The sequence below is a fragment of the Setaria viridis genome, chromosome 9 (genome assembly GCF_005286985.2).
Source record: "Setaria viridis chromosome 9, Setaria_viridis_v4.0, whole genome shotgun sequence".
Taxonomy (NCBI): Eukaryota; Viridiplantae; Streptophyta; class Magnoliopsida; order Poales; family Poaceae; genus Setaria; species Setaria viridis.
In genome coordinates, this window is record NC_048271.2 from 14,395,236 (window position 1) to 14,419,521 (window position 24,286).

The 24,286-nt window shown below is 44.5% G+C and overlaps 3 protein-coding genes and 1 long non-coding RNA gene across 5 annotated transcripts; 2 read left to right on the forward strand and 2 right to left on the reverse strand.

Moving 5' to 3' along the window:
• Positions 1-8,567: 8,567 nt before the first annotated feature.
• On the reverse strand, positions 8,568-24,254 carry LOC117837035 (zinc finger CCCH domain-containing protein 8). 2 transcript variants are annotated; one of them, XM_034716586.2, is made up of 9 exons: positions 23,552-24,252; positions 23,392-23,451; positions 23,098-23,307; positions 22,662-22,699; positions 22,507-22,553; positions 21,718-21,851; positions 21,535-21,585; positions 21,283-21,426; positions 20,663-21,135 (listed from the first exon to the last, which is right to left on the reverse strand). In XM_034716586.2, exons 1-9 carry the CDS (start codon positions 23,618-23,620, stop codon positions 20,965-20,967), a joined length of 924 nt encoding a protein of 307 aa, XP_034572477.1. In that variant the 5' UTR covers positions 23,621-24,252; the 3' UTR covers positions 20,663-20,964. The 2 variants fall into 2 exon arrangements, with proteins under 2 accessions (XP_072146808.1, XP_034572477.1); XM_072290707.1 differs by lacking the exons at positions 20,663-21,135; positions 21,283-21,426 and adding an exon at positions 8,568-9,099 and having other exon boundaries at positions 23,552-24,254.
• LOC140221290 (uncharacterized) lies at positions 10,845-13,032 on the reverse strand. The gene is made up of 3 exons (XR_011897041.1): positions 12,603-13,032; positions 12,448-12,494; positions 10,845-10,967 (listed from the first exon to the last, which is right to left on the reverse strand). It is a non-coding gene; the product is annotated as an uncharacterized lncRNA (long non-coding RNA).
• LOC117839354 (uncharacterized) lies at positions 13,320-16,942 on the forward strand. Its single transcript, XM_034719665.2, has 6 exons — positions 13,320-13,698; positions 15,012-15,094; positions 15,445-15,600; positions 16,062-16,172; positions 16,279-16,345; positions 16,427-16,942. The coding sequence occupies exons 1-6, from the start codon at positions 13,359-13,361 to the stop codon at positions 16,693-16,695; spliced, it is 1,026 nt and encodes a 341-aa protein (XP_034575556.1). The 5' UTR covers positions 13,320-13,358; the 3' UTR covers positions 16,696-16,942.
• Positions 17,096-19,679, forward strand: LOC117839356 (vacuolar protein sorting-associated protein 32 homolog 1). The gene is made up of 5 exons (XM_034719666.2): positions 17,096-17,810; positions 17,892-17,983; positions 18,069-18,183; positions 18,275-18,467; positions 19,321-19,679. The coding sequence occupies exons 2-4, from the start codon at positions 17,892-17,894 to the stop codon at positions 18,461-18,463; spliced, it is 396 nt and encodes a 131-aa protein (XP_034575557.2). The 5' UTR covers positions 17,096-17,810; the 3' UTR covers positions 18,464-18,467; positions 19,321-19,679.
• Positions 24,255-24,286: the final 32 nt, after the last annotated feature.

A 24,286-nucleotide genomic window follows, 5' to 3' on the forward strand; every position in this document is an offset into this window, starting at 1 on the left:
TATTGTGTACATGCTAAAAGATAGTTGATTTGGCAAAGTTTGAGTGGACTTTAGTGGCGAGAAGAGAAGTTTTTTGTTCTTGGAATGCGTCCCTTAGGGCTTACAGGATGCCTAGCACGATCTCACCTTGGTTATTGAGCTGGACCGCATGCAGGTTGGGATGTGATCAGTCGCAAGTCCCTCTGCAGTACGGTGGAGAGAAGAGGCTCGTCAGCAGGAGAAGAGGTTCCTTTTAACTTTAAGCTTCTACCTTTGAGTCACTATCATGCGAGCCTCCTTGCATTTGAGCTCACATGGCATTAACTCAAAAGCAGAGGGATCAATCGTTCCATCAGCACAATACTCTTGAGGACAAACTGGAGGCTCATTGCGTTATTGTCGCTCTGGTATTTGTAGTGCCTAGTCAGAGTTGAATTATTGTGCTAAGGTTACATTTATGCCGATGTATTCATAGAGCCATGTTTGAGACATCAGCAAGTGCTGCATTACTAGAATTGTGACATCCGCGGAAGGAATAACCTGAAACGTTCAACAATTTAATCTGGGGCATGGCATGGGTTGGAAGCTTTTGATTTGGTTATGGTCACGGTTAATAGATGGATGAATTGAAATGATCATGCATGTCTACCAATGCAAAAAGATGGTGTCTTCTATTTTCCTCAAGAAATCGTAGTTGATCTTGGTAGAAACTTTGCATCGAAGTGCCCGAGTGGAGTAGGCATTTTGACTATTGATGTGGTCGGGGGTAAGTGCCACGTTAGACTGGAGACAAAATGGAATGACGTAGGCCCAAACTGGCACTGTGTCCTTCCTTGAAACAGCTAGAAATTTAGAATTTCTCTAGTTCGTGTTCAAATCACTTCGTAGCACGGCACTAGCTTCTGTGAAGTATTTGTTTAGTGAACAGAAAGAATATGGTCCAGCAACTAGCAAAGAATTCATGACTTTGTAGCATGGTACTATTAGCTTGTGTGAACTATTTGGCGAAGATGTTGCGCGCGGCGCCCTGGCAGCAACTAGCAAAAGGTGGTGGTTGGGTTGAGAACGAGCACGGGACGGAGCGAGCCACCTTCCGCGTACAGCGACGTCGGATTTACGATCGAGACCGTCACACCGGCGTGCCCTGCAATGAGCCGAAGACGTCGGATCCAGTCCATGATGCTCTACCCCCAGCCTGACCAGCACCCTTTGCCCCCCAAATCAAAGCTAGGGATGATTGGGCACCGCCACATTGCCCGGCGAAGCATGCCCGGAGCGGCACCTAATTAACCTGCTCTCGTCCCCCGAATGCATCCGGTACGGGACTAAAACGCCATTGCATTGTCAAGGGTTGTCAAGGGGAGGAGTAGCGGGATGTGTACGTGAAGAGGTTGTCGTGACAGCTGCCGTCTCGCGTGGTCGTCCGAACGTGTGGAAGGGATCAGGGAAGCGTGGTCGCACGCGCAGAGCTGTTACGGGTTCCCCTGCGAGGCGAGCGCCCTCGTCCTAGAGCTGCCATTTTGCCGAGCGAGGACGACCAGCTGGCAGCTGTACGGAATGGACGCTGCTAGCCGTACCACCCGCCATGGTAGCTTTCCCCCTTGGCATGCACGTACGGAATGGACGCCGCTAGCTGCCGGTACCACCCGCCAGCCGGAGACTATCCAGGCCCTTGGGGCATGCAAGTGGCCAGCACGTACTCCAACACTCGATTCTTCAGAAAATCTGTAGGCTGTATCAGCCGACACTCAAGTTGATGATATGGCTTCATCAAATCATCATGCAACACGCATGCTGCTGTTTCTCTTGGGTGCCAAATTGGCAATGCAACTTGTTCAATCCCCGGTGGATGCAAGTGCATCAGTTTCAATAACACTTGAACCACAATCGCCACTGCTTTACTCGTGCTCTGCGTTCCAGAAAAGAAGACAGGTTCAGGCCGAGGTCAAGTTGACTACGAGCGAGCTTTAAACATTTTTAAACCATCCATTTTGTTTATGGATAATTTTATTCTTTATTTTTATTTTCATACAACTGACGATATCAATGGTTGATCACCATACGAGTAGTCTCGCTTCTGTCTTCCTCCAATCGAGCACACATTATTCATAATTCATCTTCATTCCAGTTCTTTCCTTTCTCGAGCACTTGCCCCCGTCTCACCGCCCTCCACCTTTTTTTTTTGTCAAGATCACACTCACCCATATAAGGCTAGATTTTGATGGATTTCCAAAATCTGAATTCTAAGCAAAATCTGAATAGTGTTGTTTGGATCCCTAAGTTTTAGAAGCTGATTTTATGATTGCTTGTTGGATAGATGCCTTTTATGTCCTTGCTTCAATATGGGAGAATTGGGTAATTACTAGAAGGATGATGGGCAAAATGGTAATTTACGTGTGCAGAATATGGTGGAAGCAACCCTTGTGCAACTTCTGGGATTCTCTGAATCCAGAATTTCAGCTTCTTAAATCTTGGCCAGCAGCTGCCCCGTTTGGAGGCGCTCCAGATTCCATCTTCTGGATTCTGGAAATCTACCCCAATCCAAACAGGATCTAAATACATGTATAGAATCAACCCTACTAGAATCTTCAAGAGACTGGAATGACGGATCTTGAGATTGACGAAGGAGCCTCACTCTTGATACGTATGTTACATACCACTAAAAAAATGACACCTTCAATTCCTAGAATTAATCTATGAAAATACGAGCACCCGTGCCAACTTAAGGACTCTAATTTTGGTGATAGATTCCATCAAAAAAATCTGACCAATTGACGGTTTGAAGGTGCCCCCACCGGTGAATCTAAAATATGGTTGCCGCCATGGCAGCACAAACGGGGTGTGAACTTCACTCCTCTATGCTAATTTTACCCAAAAGGCCATCCTCTGCCAATGTGGCTGCATTCCGGAGCCACGGCAAAGGCGAGCTCACACTGTAAACTTGCTACCAAGGTCTCCACCAATAGTGCCAACTAAGCTAGCTTTTACCATGTACACGTCATCGTATATTCATATATGTTATAAGAGACAACCTAATTGTCTCTTATACACCCATTAAGTAAAAATAATAAGAAACAACTTTTTCTAGAAAACGTAATGAGAGACAACCTTAGAGATAATCTATTGGAGAAACTAATTTTAGTCTGGTGCTCTTAGATGGCATGCATTACCTTAGAGTAGACCTATCTCGACTATTGGTGGAGGCCTAGCATTACTAGCTACTTCCTCCGGTGTCAAAGTATCTACCATTTCGGTATGCATGTAGTCCTCATATTATAGTCCTGAATATCTATATCTCTTTGTGAGAAAATTCCTTATATGGCACCGGATAAAAATCTGATTTCCTATATGACACTAGAAATTTTTGCCTCCCTTATTTGACACTGGGATTTATTTTCCATTCCTTTCTTGACACTTCTGTTCCTTATTTGACACCGGGATTTATCGTTCGTTCCTTTCTTAACACTTCCACTAGATCTGTTAGGAACTTCCATCAAATTTACTATAAACATGTACCAAAATACCCCTGAAATTTATACTCTCATCCCTGTCCGATTCCTTTGCAAGCTGCCTGAGTGCACCATGCTATATATTCACGCTGGCGAGGGGCTGGTGATGCCTCGATGGCGAGTAGGGTGAAAGCAGCAGGCCGAGAGCACAACCATGTCATGAACTCATGATGCGCCCGACACCAGGTTCTCATCCACATAAACGATAGGCTGTAGGATTTTTTTTTCTATAGAGGACATCAATCCTGTAATGTTTGTGTTTTATTCTAGAATGGGAGGATCGTTAATCTATAATTTTTTTATTGAATAATTATCTAGCTAAAGCTGTCGGAATTCGCAAACATAATGTCCAGCTTTTATATGATCTTTAGGATAATTCACAACAAATTATTCAATTTCATTGTATCACGTTCTATATATTTCACCATATGTCACAAGGACTTCTGGACGTAATGCAGCCGCATGAAGCTCACCATATATCATTAGATAAGATGAGGGGAAAAATGTCTTTTTAGGTGGGACTTACCAGCCAAACTAATAGAAGTGCTAAGAAAGGAATTAAAAATACATCCTGATGTCAAATAAGGAACATAAGTATCAAGAAAGGAATGAAAAATAAATCCCGATGTTAAATAAGGGAGGCAAAACTTTATAGTGTCATATAGGGAACCAGATTTTTATCTAGTGCCATATAGGGAATTTTCTCTCTTTAAATATGTCAAATTAGCTTTAAACGTATCCCAGTTTCAAATATTAGACATTAATTTGCTATATTTTGAATGTGTTCGAGAAAGGAAAGAACGATTCCTGCAGTAGTACCTGGATCCGAAGTATATTATTGCTTTGTAAATATAAGGGAAGATCAAAAGCTGAACATAGTAGAAGCAATAGCCGATGCACCTTAGATCAATGGTTACTTCTTTTCCAAGAATACAAACCAGAAACCAAAATATTTGTGTTAAAAAAAATGTATAATTGTAAGTATAAAAGAATGTTAAAATTACAAAACAATGATTTTGCAACGGTGAACAAAAGGTGGTGGTTCTTTAGAGTGCGCAGCACGGATACGGAGCGAGCCATCCCACTTAGTGTAGGATCATACGGATTTACGATCTTGGTCCTCACGGTTGCCGGATTTACGGTCGTCACCGTCACACCAGCTCCGCTTCTCCTTGACCGTCACAATGTTTGGACCTGCAGGGTGGGTGTCGGTTCCGGTACATGGTGCAATGCCCCCGCCGAGCCATCACCTTTGCCTCCGCTTGGAATGACGTGGGCCACCGCGACGAGGCCCGGCGACCTCTCGGCGCAGCGGCACGCCATTTGAGGTGCTCCTGACGCTCGAGGTCGCCCGGTGTGGGACAAAATTAACCAAACTGCGGCGCTCGCGCACGGCATCGATCCCTTGTCGTGCAAAACAGAACTGGAGTCGGAGATGGTGCCGTACTGGCGTGTGCGTGTGCGTGTGCGTGCACGGTACGCCAAGACAGTGGTGCGCGCGCCGCATGGGGGCCTGGACCGGAGCTGGCTCGTAGCAACAGGCGTGCGGCGTCACGGGCTTTGGATCCATCGCCGCCCGCACCGATCGAGCTCACGACGCCGCCGCGTCAATGCGTCATCTGCGTACGTGTGCCAGCTAGACCGTAGTAGATGAGAGAAATACGCCGGCTGTGAGCAGAGTAGCGCATGCGAGTGTATGACGCAACACTATACGCGTGCTACACAAGGGCGATCCTGCTTGAATGTCGATCAAGGACGATCGGCACGACATTCAGTGCCAGTTTGGGCCTACGTCATTCCATTTTATCTCCAGTCTAACGTGGCACTTACCCCCGACCACATCAATAGTCAAAATGCCTACTCCACTCGGGCACTTCGATGCAAAGTTTGTACCAAGATCAACTACGATTTCTTGAGGAAAATAGAAGACACCATCAGTTTGCATTTGTAGACATGCATGATCATTTCAATTCATCCATCTATTAATCGTGACAATAACCAAATCAAAAGCTTCCAACCCATGCCATGCCCCAGATTAAATTGTTGAACGTTTCATGTTATTCCTTCCGCGGATGTCACAATTCTAGTAATGCAGCACTTGCTGATGTCTCAAACATGGCTCTATGAATACATCGGCATAAATGTAACCTTAGCACGATAATTCAACTCTGACTAGGCACTACAAATACCAGATGGACAAGAACGCAATGAGCCTCCAGTTTGTCCTCAATTGTATTGTGCTGACGGAACGATTGATCCCTCTGCTTTTGAGTTAATGCCATGTGAGCTCAAATGCAAGGAGGCTCGGCATGATAGTGACTCAAAGGTAGAAGCTTGAAGTTAAAAGGAACCTCTTCTCCTGCCGACGAGCCTCTTCTCTCTACCGTACTGCAGAGGGACTTGCGACTGATCACATCCCAACCTGCATGCGGTCCAGCTCAATAACCAAGGTGAGATCGTGCTAGGCATCCTGTAAGCCCTAAGGGACGCATTCAAGAATAAAAAACTTCTCTTCTCGCCACTAAAGTCCACTCAAACTTTGCCAAATCAACTATCTTTTAGCATGTACACAATAACACGGCTATCTGTTATATATTTTCCGCTAGTTTCTCAACGAGATCAAAATAAGACAACTTAATCATTTGTTGATAGCTCTTCCATGACTCTTCGTCGTCCTATATACACATGAAACCTAAATAAAAGTAATTAAAGAAATCCTTGAAGATGGTCCATAAAATTAATTAGCTTTAGTGGTATCACTAAGTCTATTCTCAATGGAGACATTTTGCTTTTGCTATTTTCAAAGTGCATATACCTACGGTGTGTTTGTTTCGTCGGAATTGAATCTCATTCTAGCAATTGAATTCAATAGGAATTAAATTACATAGAATCAAATTCATTTCAATTTTCTTATTTGGATGTACAAGAAACTAATTCTTAGAATTAGATTCCAAATATTGTTTGGTTGATTAGAAATTCAAATGGAACAACATGCTACTAGCATAGCTCTCTCTCTAACACATGGAGTTGTTAGACATTCAAATGAAGTCTCCATTGTTGTTAGACATTCAAATCAGACAACATGCTACAACCAGATCAAGGCACAAATAGTAAGAGCGAAGTGCAATCAGGGAGGAGAATAGATGTTGCACGAACCTCAGCGTCAAGGTTCTCGAGGATGGCGGCGAGGTAGACGGGGCCGCCGGCTCTGGAGATCCTCGACGCCGCCTTCCTCGCCACGCCCGCCCCTTGAGCTGCTCGGCGTCACCTTCTTCACTGCGCCTGGCCCTGGTGATGCTTGACGTTGTCTTCTTCGCCGCGCTTGGCCTTGGCTCCGGCAGTCGGAGATGGTGCCGTACTGGCGTGTGCGTGCGCAGTACGCCAAGACAGTGGTGCGCGCGCCGCGTAGGAACTGGACCGGAGCTGGCAGCAGCAAAAGCTCCATCGCGTTGATAATCAAGAGCTCAGGCAACGACAGCCTCATGCATTTGTCAATTCAATCTTCTTTTCTTCCCTTGCACGAGCCCTTGACAAGGCCTCCTCGGCCCTACCCGAGTTCAGTGGCACAGCAACTTTCAGCAGATCAACAAAAGTTTCGACATCCTTGAGCTCTCCTTCATCTCCAAGATACTTGAGTATCATCTCAATCATTGAACAACTAGGGACCCAGCCACTATTTGGGACGTATACACGGAGGGCATTCTTCGCAGCTCATAAGCTTTCACAACATTACCTTTCTTCAAGAAGTCGTCCAGCAGCCTCTCAGCCTTGTCCAGCAGGTCCTTCTGGCGGTACCCAGTGAGCAGGACATTTGGAACGTGGAAGTCGAATGCATTTCCGCTAGACTCCCACTCTTTCAACAGAGCTTCAGCTTCTCCGATCTCATCAAGCTTCACGAGTACCGCAAGCATTCAGTTTAGAAATTGAAATTTACCGAGATAGAAGAAAGAGGGTTTTAGAATTATTACAAAAGGTATACTTGGAAAAGATTCTAAAGAAGTATAGTATGCATGCGAGTAAACCTACGTCTACTCCCATAGTCAAGGGCGATAGATTTGGGAAATTTTAGGTCCCAGAAACCAATATGAGATCTATCAAATGAAAGCGGTTCCATATGCTTCAACTGTCGGAAGCTTAATGTATGCTCAAGTATGTACACGCCTTGACTTAGCTTTTGTGACCGGGATACTTGGCAGATATCAGGATAATCCAGAAATAGATCACTAGAAAATGGTAAAGAAGGCCTCGTGTTATATGCAAGGCACGAAAGGCCTCGTGTTAACGTACAGAAGAACTGATTCCCTAGAAATAGAAGGTACTCATATTCAGATTTTGCGGGAGATGTAGATGATAGAAAGTCCACATCAGATTATGTATTCTCTCTTGCAGGTGGAGCCATATCGTGGAAAAGCTCCAAGCAAACCGTCACTGCATCGTCCACTATGTATGCCGAGTTTGTAGCGTGTTATGAGGCCACGGGACAGGCAAAATGGCTTAAGAAATTTGTACCAGGTTGAAAGTGGTAGATAGCATTCAAAGGCCACTCAAGATGTACTGCGATAATGAGCCAACAGTATTTTATGCTCACAACAACAAGTCAAGTGGTGCTACCAAACATATTGACATCAAGTTTTATATTGTGAAAGAGAAAATCCAGGATCATACCATTAGTCTACAGCATCTAAGAATAAAGAAAATGCTCGTGGATCCACTCACGAAAGGCTTACCGCCCAATGTGTTCAGAGAACACTTAGCTGACATGGGTTTACGGGAAAGCCTATGATCCCTGGATACTAAGGGTCCAAAATAAGAATCTGTTTCAAAATAGAAAGGTGTGTTGTAACTGTTGAATCTGATAGTACGTAACCGACTATTATGACGAGGCATGCTCTATACACTGATTTGTAATGAAATGGGTGCTAAGTTAAGTATTCCAAATTTAAGACTAAGCTAAAGTATAAGGTGAGATCAAGGGGGAGAATATTAGTGTTGATCTCCACTGACTCGGTCCAATGACGGAGTCGGACCCTGATCCCACGTCCTGATCGGGGGTGCACAACCAACTCATGGTTGTGGGTCCCTATCGCGTAGTGCTATGAAGAGAAGGTGGGGGCCGGGAGCATGTATGCCAAGGTTTGTTGTGCCCACCAGACCCACCGGTAGAACCCTAGACCCGATCACCATAGCGCTGAGGCGGCGGGAAGCACCGCTGCCACCTCGCCGCGCTGCCGCCACCCTCGCTGTCAACACCACCGTCACCACCATGACGAGCTCATCCTCCAAACCCGATGGTGGTGCCCCTACTCTCTCTCTCCTCTCTCTCTCCCTCTCGGTTGTTCCTGTTTAGACTAAGATATACATTTTAACCTAAAAAATGAAGTTGATTACTCGCTAGGTTTACACCTAGAGATCCTAGATTTCTATCAGTCACAACAATTGATGCTATAATATAGTCTAGCAACGTTACCTCTCTCCTTGGAAGGCCAGCAAGAGTAAGTGTCACAGGCTGCTCAGGATCCCAATTTCCGTTGGCACCAGGTTCAGAGCGGTTCATAGGATGGTGAAACTTGCATTTATGAGAATACTTGCAAAATCCTGTCTTCATGTAAAACTGCAATACACCAAAATGAGAAAAGGACAAAAAGCTCAAATAAGCACAATAAATCAAACACATAGATGAACTGAATTGGACATTTAAGGAGATGGTCATGCCACATACATCACAAACAGTCTCTCCAGGCCTCTGAGGATATATTGGCACAGGTTCAATTAGTGTTTTACAAAAAGAAAGTGTTGACCCCAAAAGTGTGTTGACGCAAAAAATCGGACGGTGACCTTCACGTACTAACACACGAAAGGCCTGGGATATTTGCTTCACTCCCGTGCAGGTCCTGTAAATCGGCGCGCGTGGTGTGCGCAGGTGTGCCAGTCAGTTTGACCATTCAACTGACAAGGTGTAGATGATCTTTTTGGAGTTCGAGGCAACTGGACGATCAGGCCAATATGATCCTGGCACCAACGGTGATGATGACGTAGCAAAATAAAGCATGGTGAATAAATATATTGGCTATTAAGCTGATTCCAGTATCTTGATGAGCGTGGTTCATCGGCTATCCAGTCGATTCAACACAATTGGCGATAACCATCGGTTAGAAAGCCGATAGGAGACAGAGCGTCGTTGAGCTCTTGCTCCACCGTAGCTAGAGCCACAAGCCAATGAGATTCAAACTAACATTACTGCCAGTATTTCTAGGTGAAACCACAGCGATGTGCCCAGTAGTTGCAGCCTAGAAACACTCAATAGGACGCCAATCTAAATCTCGCCAGCTGATGAATCTAATCACAATAGAACTCAATTCCAACAGCACTCGAGGGGTAACCAAGATTAAAATGCAACAGGCTATTAAGAGATCTATCGTCTTCAATGATACGATCTAGAGCTAATTAAAGCAAACTAGACAACAAGATGATAGAACAGATAAATATCAGCCGATGCAAACTTAACCAAGGTAGGATAACTGGTGAATACCGTAGATTGAGACAGAAGTGATGCGCCGTAAGTCAAAGATCCAAGATACTCGATAACTGGTAGTGAAACCAGACCCAACGACAGCGATGCACTCGGAAGTTGAAGTCTGATACACTTGATGATGGGAACTTGCAGCTTGCCGGAGATCGAGGTCGATACAATCCAGCCTGCTAGAAGGAACTCGTCGAGAAGCTACGTTACTCCTACTCCTAGGGCAATGGCGTGAAGCCGAAAGTTAGATGCGTAAATGTAAATATGTTATATTGATCGTGCGATGATTTACAATGAGCCACGACCCTTTATATTTATTTATATTTATAGGGTGCAGTGGACTTTGACATTACACAGCAAGACTAATCACATACAAGGCAAGTCACGTACACAATCTTTTCTAATCAAAACTCTATCTCTAATCAAGCTTATCTCTAACCAACTCTATCTCGAGAATATTTTATTCTATAAAACAACCTCCCGTACATGCGCTTCCCCTGGATGCCAAACAAATTGGAACTCTTGCCGTGTACATGTGTGCGTTGATTTCCTTTTTTTAATCTTCTAGCTTTCTTGCTTTCTCTTTCTTCATGCACACGTTCCTGATTTCTGCGGTCAGCTTGCAAATAGCCTTATTCAGGAGATTTCGTCTTTTTTTTGCATCATCGGCCAATTCCTTTCTTTCAGAGCATATTTCCAAATCTTGGTGTTAACAGAAAGCATATCTTAGTCTGCAGGTTATTTTAGATTCTTATAGGCTATACAGTAGTCCTGTATGGAACATACAGCACCACTTTGCCATTTCTAGATTCTTAGCCTCCACTTACCGGCACGAGTCACATGAAAATCAAAGCTTTGCAGAATATTTGCATCTGGGTTTAACATCGGCGCCGAGATAATGGGTGCTGGAGTAGGAAGAGTAATTTGAACCAGTGGAGCCATCAATGCTATATCCACAACTGTGCATGGCGCAAAACAATATCAGAAAAAAAAAGGGTATAACAACGATTCCAGATGTGTAAAAAGTTGCATCAAAAGTGGATGCCATGCAATTGAAGCACTAATGCTGCTGTGACATTGAAGTTGATAGGTACCAGTTTAAACATTGAAAATGGAATGAAAAATTATCTTGTAATCACTGTCTAAAATTTTTTATGGTATAAGGTCAAGATGTTTTATCATGGCAATCGAAAGCAGCTAGACACTGGTAGAAAACTCACCTTTAGTCCCGGTTAGTAAGGAGCAAATCTTCTAAAAATCCATCCGGGATAAACTAATCGAGATAAAAGAGGGGTCGTTTATCTCGGGTCACTCAATCGGGACTAAAGACCCCCTTTTATCCCAGTTGGTATTACCAACTAGGATAAAAAGGGTCGCCACGCCAGGCGCGGCAAAAAAAAAAAGAAATCCCGAGGTATACCCGGGAGGCCCCCACACACGCACGCCGCAAGTCACAAGTCACACATTTTTTTCACGCGAAATATGCGCGTGCGCGGTGCGTGGGATTCGAACCCACGACCTCCAGCCTCGCGCGTAGCTTCCACGCGATTTTTCATGCGAAATATGTGCGTGCGCGGTGCGTGGGATTCGAACCCACGACCTCCAGCCTCGCGCGTAGCTTCCTTGCCATCCCACCTACACAGCACATCTGACTATATAGGAGATGCAATCCTTTTGTATTAACTCGTGGATGACCCTTTTATCCCGGTTGGTATTACAAACTGGGATAAAAGGGTTCGAGGCATTTAGTCCTCTTTCAGCCACCCCGTGGGGACCCTTTTATCTGGGTTTGAAACACCAACCGGGATTAAAGATCCCCTTTTATCCCAGTTAACCTGGATAAACCGGGATAAAAGGCCTCTGAGGGCTGTTTTTTTCCACTAGCCTTTGCAACCGGGATAAAAGGTCCCGGTTGGTGAGCCCCCGACCAGTGACCGAGCTTTAGTCCTGGTTGGTGAACTTTTTGTCCCGGATCAACTTTAAACCGGGATAAAAAGGGGCGCATGGAAGGTGGGTTCTCTACATGAAAATGGCCATAACCGTAAGAGACTGTCAGTGTCCACAAAACCTAAGCTAATGAGTAACAGACACTTAAGCAAAATTTTGAAGTGTTCCTAGCATAACTTCATGTGTTTTTATCATAACCTCACAACAGAACATATAATATCAGAAGTTCCGGTTCTGTCTTGTCTATACTATTAAGACTTTCTAGAACCTCTAACTTAATGTCAGTGCAAGCTTTGCTTTCAGCATGATCTGTACATGGCAAGGCTTCTGTTCAACAGGATCAAGCCAATACATTGCAGGCTAAGTTATGACATTGATTAGAGTGAGCTCCTCATGGTTTTTCTCTACCCTCCCGACAGTAACACAACAAAAACAGAACAAAATGACCCATAGCTTAACTTGAGCAAATGATTAGTTATGAAAAAAATGAACCTGGCCGATAAGGATGGTTGAAGCGACAAATAGAACCATATTTGCAGCTGTAAAAGCACAGCAGGAAAAACAGTCAGATCCCTCCAAACTTTTATTCGGAAGAGTCAAAGGCAACTAAGATGCTGAATTAGTGATCCTGTTGGAGAAGAAGGTACCTGCCTGTCTTCGTATAAAACGAGCAGTCCACTTCACCCTGCAATATGGGAGAAGAGGTGTTAAGCAATACAAGCTACTTGGGTAGTCAATGTAAAATGTAGTATTAAACTTTAGTTTAGTGACATGTGAAAAGATACTCTAGCAGACGGTACTTTGAGAGAACCAAGAACAAGGAGAGTTGTAGAGAGATAACAATTTGCATTCATCAAAACCTCTAAACCGAGCCTGGATTACCGACAGAATCTCCAGTAGGCATAGAGCATGTTTTACCTTGTTACTTTACTGCATATTTTGCGACAGACTTATTGATACGGTTTCCAAATGAAAAACATGAATAAAACCGGAACTTACTGTATCTAGTGCCACCATAAGACAGGTACAGAAATAAAGTTTACTGCTCTAGCTAAAGAAAAACACCACTTATCAACATGTATGATGTGAACCTTACCAAGTTACTATCTTAGCCACTAGTTAAACGACCTTGTGACTTGTGAGTGTATGACAGACTGATTTGCTACAGTACTGTTGTTCCAAGCAATTACGGTAAATGCAGGTCCAGCAGAAATTTGGGCCTACCTCTCCAAATTCGTTTTCTCCCAAAGGGCCCAACCTGCAAAAGAAGCCTTTGGGCCTACCTCTCCAAATTCGTTTTCTCCCTAAGGGCCCAACCCGCAAAAGAAGCCTGGTCACTAGCAGAGAAGTCCTCTAAACCCTACGGAGCGATCGATTCTCTCCAGTTCCGCACTTCCGCAGCCATGGCCGCCGCCACCTTCTCCGCCGCCGGCCGCCGGCTCCTCTCCACCGCCGCCGCGGCCGCTGAGAAAACCGAGCTTCCAGTACCTATCGCCCAGCTTCGCCGGCTCGCCCGCGCGGGTCGCCTCGCCGATATCGACGCGGCCCTCGCGCCGCTGCTCCCCTCCCACACCGGCGCCGCGCTCTCCTCCCTCTCCTCCGTCGGCCTCCCGCACCGTGCCGAGGAGCTGTGGCGCGCTATGGTGCAGGACCACGGAATCGCCCCCGACGCCGCCGCCTACAACTCCCGGATCACCTACAAGTCCGCCAACGGCACGGTGGACAAGGTCAGGGAGCTGTCAGGTATGCACCTACAATTAAGATTTTCTGAACAAAGACGCATACTCAGAAACTGTGAAATAAGCCAGCACTAGTACTTGATGGATAGATTGGAATAACATTTCACTTCTCGTGGAGAGACCGGTACCATTTGAAGCTATAAGGGTCATAGCACCCATATCAAATGGCGAAATAAGGAAAAAGTTTATTCCAAAGCATCAACAACCCGATCAACAACTGACTAAATAAACAGAATCCGAAGGGGGAAGGTCTGATCCTTTGATATAGCTATTATCAGCCCAAACAGACACTATCAACATCTTAAAATTACAGCAAGCCTAAGTTGTCGAGGGTCCAGATCGAAGCTAGGGTGGTATGAATACAAGAACATCATGAAGCACTAGAGGGAAATCACGCGCGCACCCAAACCGGACGGAGCATTTCCGCTGCTGCTACAGATGGCTGCGAGTACACCGCCATCGCGCCCCCCAGCCGTCTTCGACGCCGCGCTGAGCCGGCAAAGAATGGTGCGAGCACCAGCCACCTGCCAGCCCGCTATGCCCGATAATCGCCATGGGCCTCCGCGCCACCGTCACCGCCTATCGAGCAAGAAGGGGAGAAGGAAGGTCACATGAGGAACAAGGAAGCGAGTCGGGATCCCTGGTTGAGTTGGGCCCGTTGGCTGTTGCTCGTGTAGTTTTGTGGCCGGGTATTATCTTGCGGTGGTCACACCGAAGATTTTGGGCCATGCAACTTTGCTCGGCCCACCGCAGGAGCCCACCCGGCCACATAACTACACGAGCAACGGCCAATGGGCCCAACTCAACCAGGGATCCCGACTCGCTTCCTCGTCCCTCCTGTGACCTTCCTTCTCCCCTTCTCGCTCGATAGGCGGCGGCGCAGAGGCCCGTGGCGATTATTGGGCATGGCGGGCTGGCGGGTGGCTGGTGCTCACGCCGTTCTTCGCCGGCTCAGCGCGGCATCGGAGACGGCAGGGAGGCGCGATGGCGGTGTTCTCGCAGCCATCTGTAGCAGCAGCGGAAATGCTCTGTCCGGTTTGGGTGCGCACGTGATCAGGCCTTCCCCCTTCGGATTCTGTTTATTTGTTGATCGGGTTGTTGATGCTTTGGAATAAACTTTTTCCTTATTTCGCCATTTGATATGGGTGCTATGACCCTTATAGCTTCAAATGGTACCGGTCTCTCCACGAGAAGTGAAATGTTATTCCAATCTATCCATCAAGTACTAGTGCTGGCTTATTTCACAGTTTTTGAGTACGCGTCTTTGTTCAGAAATATCTTTTTTTAGCTAATCTTAATTGTGTTGCATTCGTGCAGGTCAATATGCAAATTTATTCAGGGCACAAACATTTGCCTCAAGGAGTATTCCAGTAAACTTTCATCAGCTGATCCGCAATGCTGTAATTCACTTGTCTCATGTTGGTTTATATGGTTATGACTATATATTTTGTAAGGATAATAAGAAAGGAACAGCCATACTAAAGGATGTGTGTTTCTCTTTCTGGTGCAACCAGACGTCTTTTATATAAGAATTAATTTGAACTTTGCAATCATTTCTGTTTGATACCAGCAGAAAATGCTTAACAAAATACTTTCTGTCATTGTTCAGTTTTGTGGTGGGTGTCATATTGGTATTCCCATCACTTCGCTTGCATCTCCTACATGTTCTATGTATGGGGCAAAAATTACATTGTCATTCTGTATTAAGTTTCTAGCTAACTATTTATATGGACTTGGCATTTCGTTGCAGGGAATATCGACTACAAGGAACTTGCTTGCAGATGATGCCATGGTTCCTATTTCTTCTCCTTTGACACCTCCACTGGGTGACGGTGAAGAAACTGACAAAAAGGGAGCTGTGGTTAAGCGACTAAAGGTCCAAGCCATAAAAAAGGATATCAAACAGGTAACAACACTGCAGTACTAGTTATATCTTTCCATGAAACTATTTATTGGCTATGTGAGTATGTTGATGGCATATCTATTAATCTGGAAAATATCATAAATTTGCTGCATTTAGACTTTGTGTTCTCTGAAATAGCTAAATATGGCTTCATGAGGTTTCAGTGGTTATGTCATCATCAACAACAAAAACATTTTGTCCCGAGCCTTTCAATGGTCGCAGGGATGCACGTTGCTGATTCTATGTTGCTGAGTGCCTGTTTCTAGAAGCTGCACTAATGGCTTAACTTCGGTTCAATTTGAATTACTAAAAACACTTGACAATAGTACTAAGCATATATGGTAACAGAGAAGGAGGTTGCACAAATTTCATCAATTGATACACTGCATGTTGCTTTTGCTGTAATATATATCATTAAGAGATGTTTTTATCTCTGATTTTCTGAAGCTTTTTGGCTGTTTTAGAGCCCAAAGAAGGTGAATCTAGTAGCAAAGCTGGTCCGAGGTATGCGTGTGGAAGATGCCTTGTTGCAGCTGCAAGTGACAGTTAAAAGGGCTGCTAAAACTGTTTACCAGGTCCTCTTTAGTGAACGTTTTGACTACTCAACTGCTTCCCTTGATACGTAGTGTCAAATGACCAAAGTCATCTTTCATCAGTATTATATCGTACTAATTACTGCAGGTGATCCATTCTGCTCGCGCAAATGCAGCCCACAACCACGGATTGGATCCTGATAAGCTCATTGTTGGTAAGGTTTTTAAACAAAGCATGTGCCATCCCCTATATTTGTTATAAACTAAGTACTTTCCTGTAACCTTTCAAACTGCAGAGGAGGCCTTTGTGGGAAAGGGACTTTACCTGAAGAGGCTGTCTTACCATGCCAAGGGGAGGTGTGGTGTCATGGTGCGACCCAGGTGCAGATTGACAGTGGTGGTTAGAGAAGCTACAGCCGAGGAAGAGGCAAAGATTGCCAAACTCAGGGTGAGCAACTACAAGAAGCTAACCAGAAAGGAGCGGCAGCTTATGCCACATCGGCTCATCGAGGTTAGCCCAAGGTGGGCCCGCAAGAGGAAAGAAGAGGCTGGTGCTACGGCGTAGTGATAGTTTCTGTAATGCAGTGTCTGCCTTCATTCACCGTTTTGCACTTGGAAACAGCTAGAATTTGCCAAAGAACAATTATGTCTCTTACATGAGATATTTCAGGGTCTGGTTTGCTTGCTGAGCCAGCCTTGTTCTATTTGTTTGTTTCATCTGCATGAAACCTGTCAAGACATTGCCATGTTACCTTGACTGTAGGACAGTGTGTTTTACCAACAGTTCTCTTATACAATCAATAATTTGCATATGTTGTTTTGTTTGACTGGTCTGACTCGGTCTGTTTCTCCTGCTTGCCCTCATTATCTGGGCAAGCACCAATTTGTTCGTACTCTTTTCATAGCACAATCATTTATTGCTGCACTGCAAGCTGAAATGGTGTTGTGATCAGGTTAGTGTTTGATCCATTTCTACCTCTTGTTGCTTTCACGTGATTGTTTCACCGCTACCTGTTAGCTATGCAGAGTGGTCAACGGGTTGTATATTGATCAATGGTACTACTTTGTTAACGGTCTGATGTCGAAATGTGCATAAAGTAGCTAGCTGTTAAATATACTTGAGCTGTGTTTATTCCTTGAATATTTTATAAATCTTTGATTGTTCAGTTGCTGTTTTAGCTCCAAAGATATCCTAATGCATTAGGATGGTAGGAATGTTCTGTCACTTGGAGTACTGTACAATGAAACCATCTAGTACTTTACAGTTGCTGTTAGGATAGTTTTTGAAATAATGCTGTTAGGATACTGGCCTGAGAAAGAGAGGTCAGCATTGTACTTGAGGTACGTAGTATGCAATTTGCATATAGCATTATTTCTGGATCAATCTTCACCATTTTTATTTGAGACCTCATGATATGCATCTTGTTATTAGCCAATACAGCTTATATTCGCTGTATCTTTTACTTCTTATTATTTTGCTTTCATTTAAACTATTATTGATTATATTTAAAATGTCACTAACTTCCTTTTTTATGCGATGAAAACTAGATTTATAGAAGATTGTGCTAATGCGAATAATTCTTGCTCTTAACAGTGGCTATCCAGTCCTTGAAGAGGAAAAAACTTTATGAGCAACAAATTGAGCAGCTTGGAAATTTCCAGTTGAGAATCCATGATCAGGTTAATAGTCCTATTCAAACATTTGGAACCTTTGTTTACTATATATTATGTGTGCTAACTATATAACACCTTCTTATACAGATGATCATGTTAGAAGCAGCTAAAGCTATAACAGAGACTGTCGATGCATTGAGGACTGGAGCTGCAGCTATGAAAGCAATGCAAAAAGCAACGTTAGTATTAGTTTTGAGTCTATTTTAGGGTTTTCCCACATAATCGTTGAAGGTATCTAAATGATTATTTACCATGTCCCTTCAGGAATATTGATGATGTTGACAAGACTACGGATGAAATTAATGAACAGACAGAAAACATGAAACAAATTCAAGATGCTTTATCAGCTCCTCTTGGAGCTTCTGCTGATTTTGATGAGGTAAATCACTATAATCATTTAATTTTACAACATTGCATTGCATTGTTTTCTCTTGACGTACTTATCACCAATTGCACCAAAAAACTTACAGGATGAACTGGAAGTGGAACTTGAAGAACTGGAGGGAGCAGAGTTGGAATCTCAGCTTCTGGAGCCTGTTGCAGCTCCTCCTGTGCATCCACTGCATGTCCCTACCAAGCAACCAGCTCGCCCTGCTCCACAGAAAGCTACAGCTGAAGATGATGAGCTTGCTGCACTGCAAGCTGAAATGGCGTTGTGATCAGGTTAGTGTTTGATCCATTTCTACCTCTGGTTGCTTTCACGGGATTGTTTCACCACTACCTGTTAGCTATGCAGAGTGGTCAACGGGTTGTATATTGATCAATGGTACTACTTTGTTAATGGTCTGATGTCGAAATGTGCATAAAGTAGCTAGCTGTTAAATATACTTGAGCTGTGTTTATTCCTTGAATATTTTATAAATCTTTGATTGTTCAGTTGCTGTTTTAGCTCCAAAGATATCCTAATGCATTAGGATGGTAGGAATGTTCTGTCACTTGGAGTACTGTACAATGAAACCATCTAGTACTTTACAGTTGCTGTTAGGATAGTTTTTGAAATAATGCTGTTAGGATACTGGCCTGAGAAAGAGAGGTCAGCAGTTCTGATGAGGCAAGTTGAATGCTGGAAACATGTGCACGACAGTTCTCTGTTTGATGGACTTCTCAAATAAAGAGGCATATGCTTCATGGAGAAATTATATCCATCCAGTTGTCCAATATTACTAATGCTCCTTAGAATTGAAATGCCAATTTTGTCTGACCCATTGTTGATTGTAAAGTTTGAAAGTTCTAATGGGCTGGGAACCTAGTTTCATATAAGTTGTCCTGTGTATGAAAAAACTTATTGCGTCCACATTAGTTTGCCTCCATTTTCATTTGGCCGCTTATTACTCAAAGATTATTGTAATTTGGAAAATCAAATATTTGCAGAATTTGCTTGGAATTTAGAGTTCAGTTGTTCATGTTTATGGTGAATGTAATAGAGAAGAAATCTGGACGTTTGGTTTCTGACTTTCTGTTTTGCATGTGTCTACGTTACTGTTTGTTCATTATTAACTGAACTGAAAACCTGCAGGTTCCCAATGAAGAGGTGAAATGTGTAAATGATTGGCGTTACACTAAGGAGGTCCAAGCGAGTCTGGCTATAATATATTTGCCCATGTGTGTATAATCTTGGGGGTGTATTTGGCAACCCAAGCAGAAAAAAGGCTGCTCTAGCCAATGTTTGTTTCAGTGGTTTTGGGGTCTGTTCTCAATAGACGGTTTCATTTAATGTGGCTCGGTTTGCTCCATCCATGCTAACCTCCCACATCAACGTGCATTGTTGTCACACAGTATTTTTTGTTGACCCATATTGTCTGGAGCCATGTAAAAATGTTATAAATCCCCAGGGTTCACATTTGATGCGCCAATAAGCAGCTCTCAATTTTTAAAGCAAGCGTGTGTTTTCTTGTACCCCATGTACCAGTAGTCTTTGTTACTGCTTCGCGCGTTTCGCTGGAAAGACTTCCTGGAACATGCTCTGCACTAGTTGAAACCTGAACTGGTCAGCAGTATAACTGTAAGCGATGCAAACCATTATTTGGGAGGTTGCACCTCAGGTCGAAAACACCAATTAAAAGATATTCGATGAAGTGTGTGGGCTATTAAAACATGACACCGCATACAGCTGTAACAATGCTTTCTTCTTTTTTTCCTTTCAAAGATTACTTTTGTTTAATTCAATCTGAAAATTTTTCAGTATTCATGGCGTTTCCGCCCTTTTCAAATGATGTGTTTTCACTAAGTTGCACTTGCACTCCCCTAATATTTGGACACAAGAATTTACCGATAGCACTCCCCTAATATCGGAACGAATCATGTCTCGAGAAAAATGCTATTATTACATACACGATTTGGGAAACTTGAAACCAAAGGCAGTTAATGTGAAACTGATCTTGAATTTTGTAGTTGTAGGTTAATGAGATTGATTCAAAGCATTAAAGACGCTCTCGATTCAGATGGATGAGGGTACTGCTGCATCCTTTTGGCAGAAATGCAGTGGCCTCTAGGATCAAGGACCAGCCTGAGCGAGCGAGATGTGACGAAGCACACAGTGGCAACAGCAGGCGCCACACCCTGCGGAGGACGCTACAATCAGGCAAAACCCAGCGGGCTGCTGCCGATTTAATTTTGACCGCAGCGCATTCTGAGCCGCCTCCTGCCCAGCATCAGGCCATTACCCTACTCGGCCGTGCAGCCTTCAGAGCGCCACATGGAGCCAACCGGACACGGCCGCCCTACGCGTGTACGAGACGCGCAGCACGGTTTGAGTGCGCTGGGCACCTCGGCATGGCGTCGATCTGGCCGCTGGCAGCTCCAGGTCCGGCCCTCACCACCTCTGCAATGCAGCTACAGTGCCCTCATACTCGGGCAGAGCCAAAGAATGCTCTTCAATGCGAAGTTACGTACGGCCGGGCAATGCGTACAACGAAGCACAGGTGCGTAGTGGCAAAGCCAAAGAATGCGTTGCTGCAATATGGCAACATGACCATTATGTGCCAGGTTACTGTTATCTACGGCAACAAACGAAGGTAACTCGCTAGTACCACCAGCACTGCTCCGATAGACTCCTTCCGGTGGTACTCAACTTCACAGCTCAGAAGCCCATCAAGACCCAGGCAACCATCAACCCGACAGCGCGTTTCGCTATGTATTACAAGCCCGAGGCAGGTGGCAATCACGGGACGACGCTCCCTTCCTTTGCTTCACCTTCTTTCTTCTCCTCATCTTCCTTTCCGGCCGCCTGCAGCTTGGAAATAGCCTCCTGTGGGGGAGGGTGGTCGAACTTGCAGTGCGCGCCATACCTGCACGTGCCAGACCTCATGTAGAAGGCACACGCCTCGGCGCTCTGCGTAGGCACCAGTGAAGCGTCAGTTTGAGTTAACATTAGAAGTCCCAGCTGAGAACCAGCGTACAACACAAAAGCTTTCTTTCCGGTGAGAATGAACATAGAGGTCACAACAATTGATGCTGTAATATAGTCTAGCAATGTTACCTCTCTCCTTGGAAGGCCAGCAAGAGTAAGTGTCACAGGCTGCTCAGGATCCCAGTTTCCGTTGGCACCAGGTTCAGAGCGGTTCATAGGATGGTGAAACTTGCATTTCTGAGAATACTTGCAAAATCCTGTCTTCATGTAAAACTGCAATACACCAAAATGAGAAAAGGACAAAAAGCTCAAATAAGCACAATAAATCAAGCACATAGATGAACTGAATTAGACATTTAAGGAGACGGTCATGCCACATACATCACAAACAGTCTCTCCAGGCCTCTGAGGATATATTGGCACAGGTTCAATCTGTGTTTTACGAAAAGAAAGCACATCTTAGTCTGCACTAGGTCATTTTTAGATTCTTATAGGCTATACAGTAGTCCTGTATGGAACATACAGCACCACTTTGCCATTTTTAGATTCTTAGTCTACACTTACCGGCACATGAGTCACATGAAAATCAAAGCTTTGCAGAATATTTGCAGCCGGGTTTAACATCGGCGCCGACATAATGGGTGCTGGAGTAGGAAGAGTAGTTTGAACCAGTGGAGCCATCAATGCTATATCCACAACTGTGCATGGCGCAAAACAATATCAGAAAAAAAAAGGGTATAACAACGATTCCAGATGTGTAAAAAGTTGCATCAAAATTGGATGCCATGCAATTGAAGCACTAATGCTGCTGTGACATTGAAGTTGATAGGTACCAGTCTAAACATTGAAAATGGAATGAAAAATTATCTTGTAATCGCTGTCTGAAATTTTGTGGTATAAGATCAAGATGTTTTATCATGACAATCAAAAGCAGCTAGATGAAAATGGCTACAACCGCAAGAGACTGTCAGTGTCCACAAAACCTAAGCTAATGAGTAACAGACACTTAAGCAAAATTTTGAAGTGTTCCTAGCATAACTTCATGTGTTTTTATCATATCCTCACAACAGAACATATAATATCAGAAGTTCGGTTCTGTCTTTTCTATACTATTAAGACTTTCTAGAACCTCTAACTTAATGTCAGTGCAAGCTTTGCTTTCAGCATGATCTGTACATGGCAAGGCTTCTGTTCAACAGGGTCAAGCCAATACATTGCAGGCTAAGTTGTGACATTGATTAGAGTGAGCTCCTCATGGTTTTTCGCTATCCTCCTGACAGTAACACAACAAAAACAGAACAAAATGACCCATAGCTTAACTTGAGCAAATGATTAGTTATGAAAAAAATGAACCTGGCCGATAAGGATGGTTGAAGCGACAAATAGAACCATATTTGCAGCTGTAAAAGCACAGCAGGAAAAACAGTCAGATCCCTCCAAACTTTTATTCGGAAGAGGCAAAGGCAACTAAGATGGTGAATTAGTGATCCTGTTGGAGAAGAAGGTACCTGCCTGTCTTCATATAAAACGAGCAGTCCACTTCACCCTGCAATATGGGAGAAGAGGTATTAAGCAATACAAGCTACTTGGGTAGTCAATGTAAAATGTAGTATTAAACCTTAGTTTAGTGACATGTGAAAGGATACTCTAGCAGACGGTACTTTGAGAGAACCAAGAACAAGGAGAGTTGTAGAGAGATAACAATTTGCACTCATCAAAACCTCTAAACCGAGCCTGGATTACCGACAGAATCTCCAGTAGGCATAGAGCATGTTTTACCTTGTTACTTTACTGCATATTTTGCGACAGACTTATTGATACGGTTTCCAAATGAAAAACATGAATAAAACCGGATTTTACTGTATCTAGTGCCACCATAAGACAGGTACAGAAATAAAGTTTACTGCTCTAGCTAAAGAAAAACACCACTTGGTAAACACATACTGGTCTTATAGGAAGCCCCTTTGGGTTATGTGCCTCAGATGAGGCAGTTGGTGCATGCATCTTTGCTGGAACCAGATCATCTGCTGCACCAATGTGTGCTGCTGCATCAGTTGTTGCTGTATATATGGTTTCCTTTGCAATCACAGATGGCATTGGATGATTGAACTTGCAATTTGCACCAAATTTGCATTTGCCTGTTTTTGCATAGAACTGAAATGAAGGACACTTAAGCATTGCACAATGAAAACAATAAAGATAATTGCTGATAATAAAAGATGCAAAGGTAGATCTTACGGAACAAACAGGCTCAGAAGGCCTAACTGGTAAGATGGCACTATCGGTGATTAGAGAATGCTGTATTTCAGGAAAGCAGAGTCATTGAGACTTCATCATGGAGGATTAAAAAAATCTAATAGGCTAGTCAACAAAAATAAGTACAAAATAAATTTCTTACAAAAGGTGGTGGCTCGATAGAGTGCTGGCATTGATACGGAGCGAGCCAGCCCCCTTCGTGCAGGACCATCCGGATTTACGGTGACCAGGACCGTCATCCTTGACCGTCACACCGTCGGACCCGCAGAGCCAGGGGTGTCGGTTCCAGTACATGGTGCTCTCCCACCCCGTCGAGCCAACACCTTTGCCCCCAAGCTTGGGATGACGTGGGCCACCGCTACGAGGCCCGGCGAACTATCGTCGGAGCAGCACGCCATTTCAGCTGGTCCTCTCGCTCGACGCTCGCCGGTATGGGACAAATCCTCGAGGACTGGCGCGTGCGCCTGCGTGCGCGGTACGCGTAGATACGGTGGCGCGCCGCGTGGGGTGCTGGACTGAAGCTGGCGGGAAGCTGGCAACTGGCAAGCCTGCATGTGGGGGCTCGGTCGATCGGAGTCGGATCGACGCCCGCACCGTCGGCACCGAGCTCACGGCGCCGCGCCATCTGCGCAGTACCTGTGCCCAGCTAGACAGTAGACGATAAATACAGGAACTCGAGAGTCCGGACAGGATCCCAAGGATGTTCGGACTGTGAGCGTGTAAAGTCTAAGACTATCATCACGTACACGGACTTGAGAGTCCAACTCCACGGCTCCGTCCAGTGATTGTGTAAAGCGGCAAACCTTAAAGACAGTCACGCTGACAGCACGCAACGCAACTCTCGGCGTTGCACTCTCACCTGATTCAGTTTACTTCA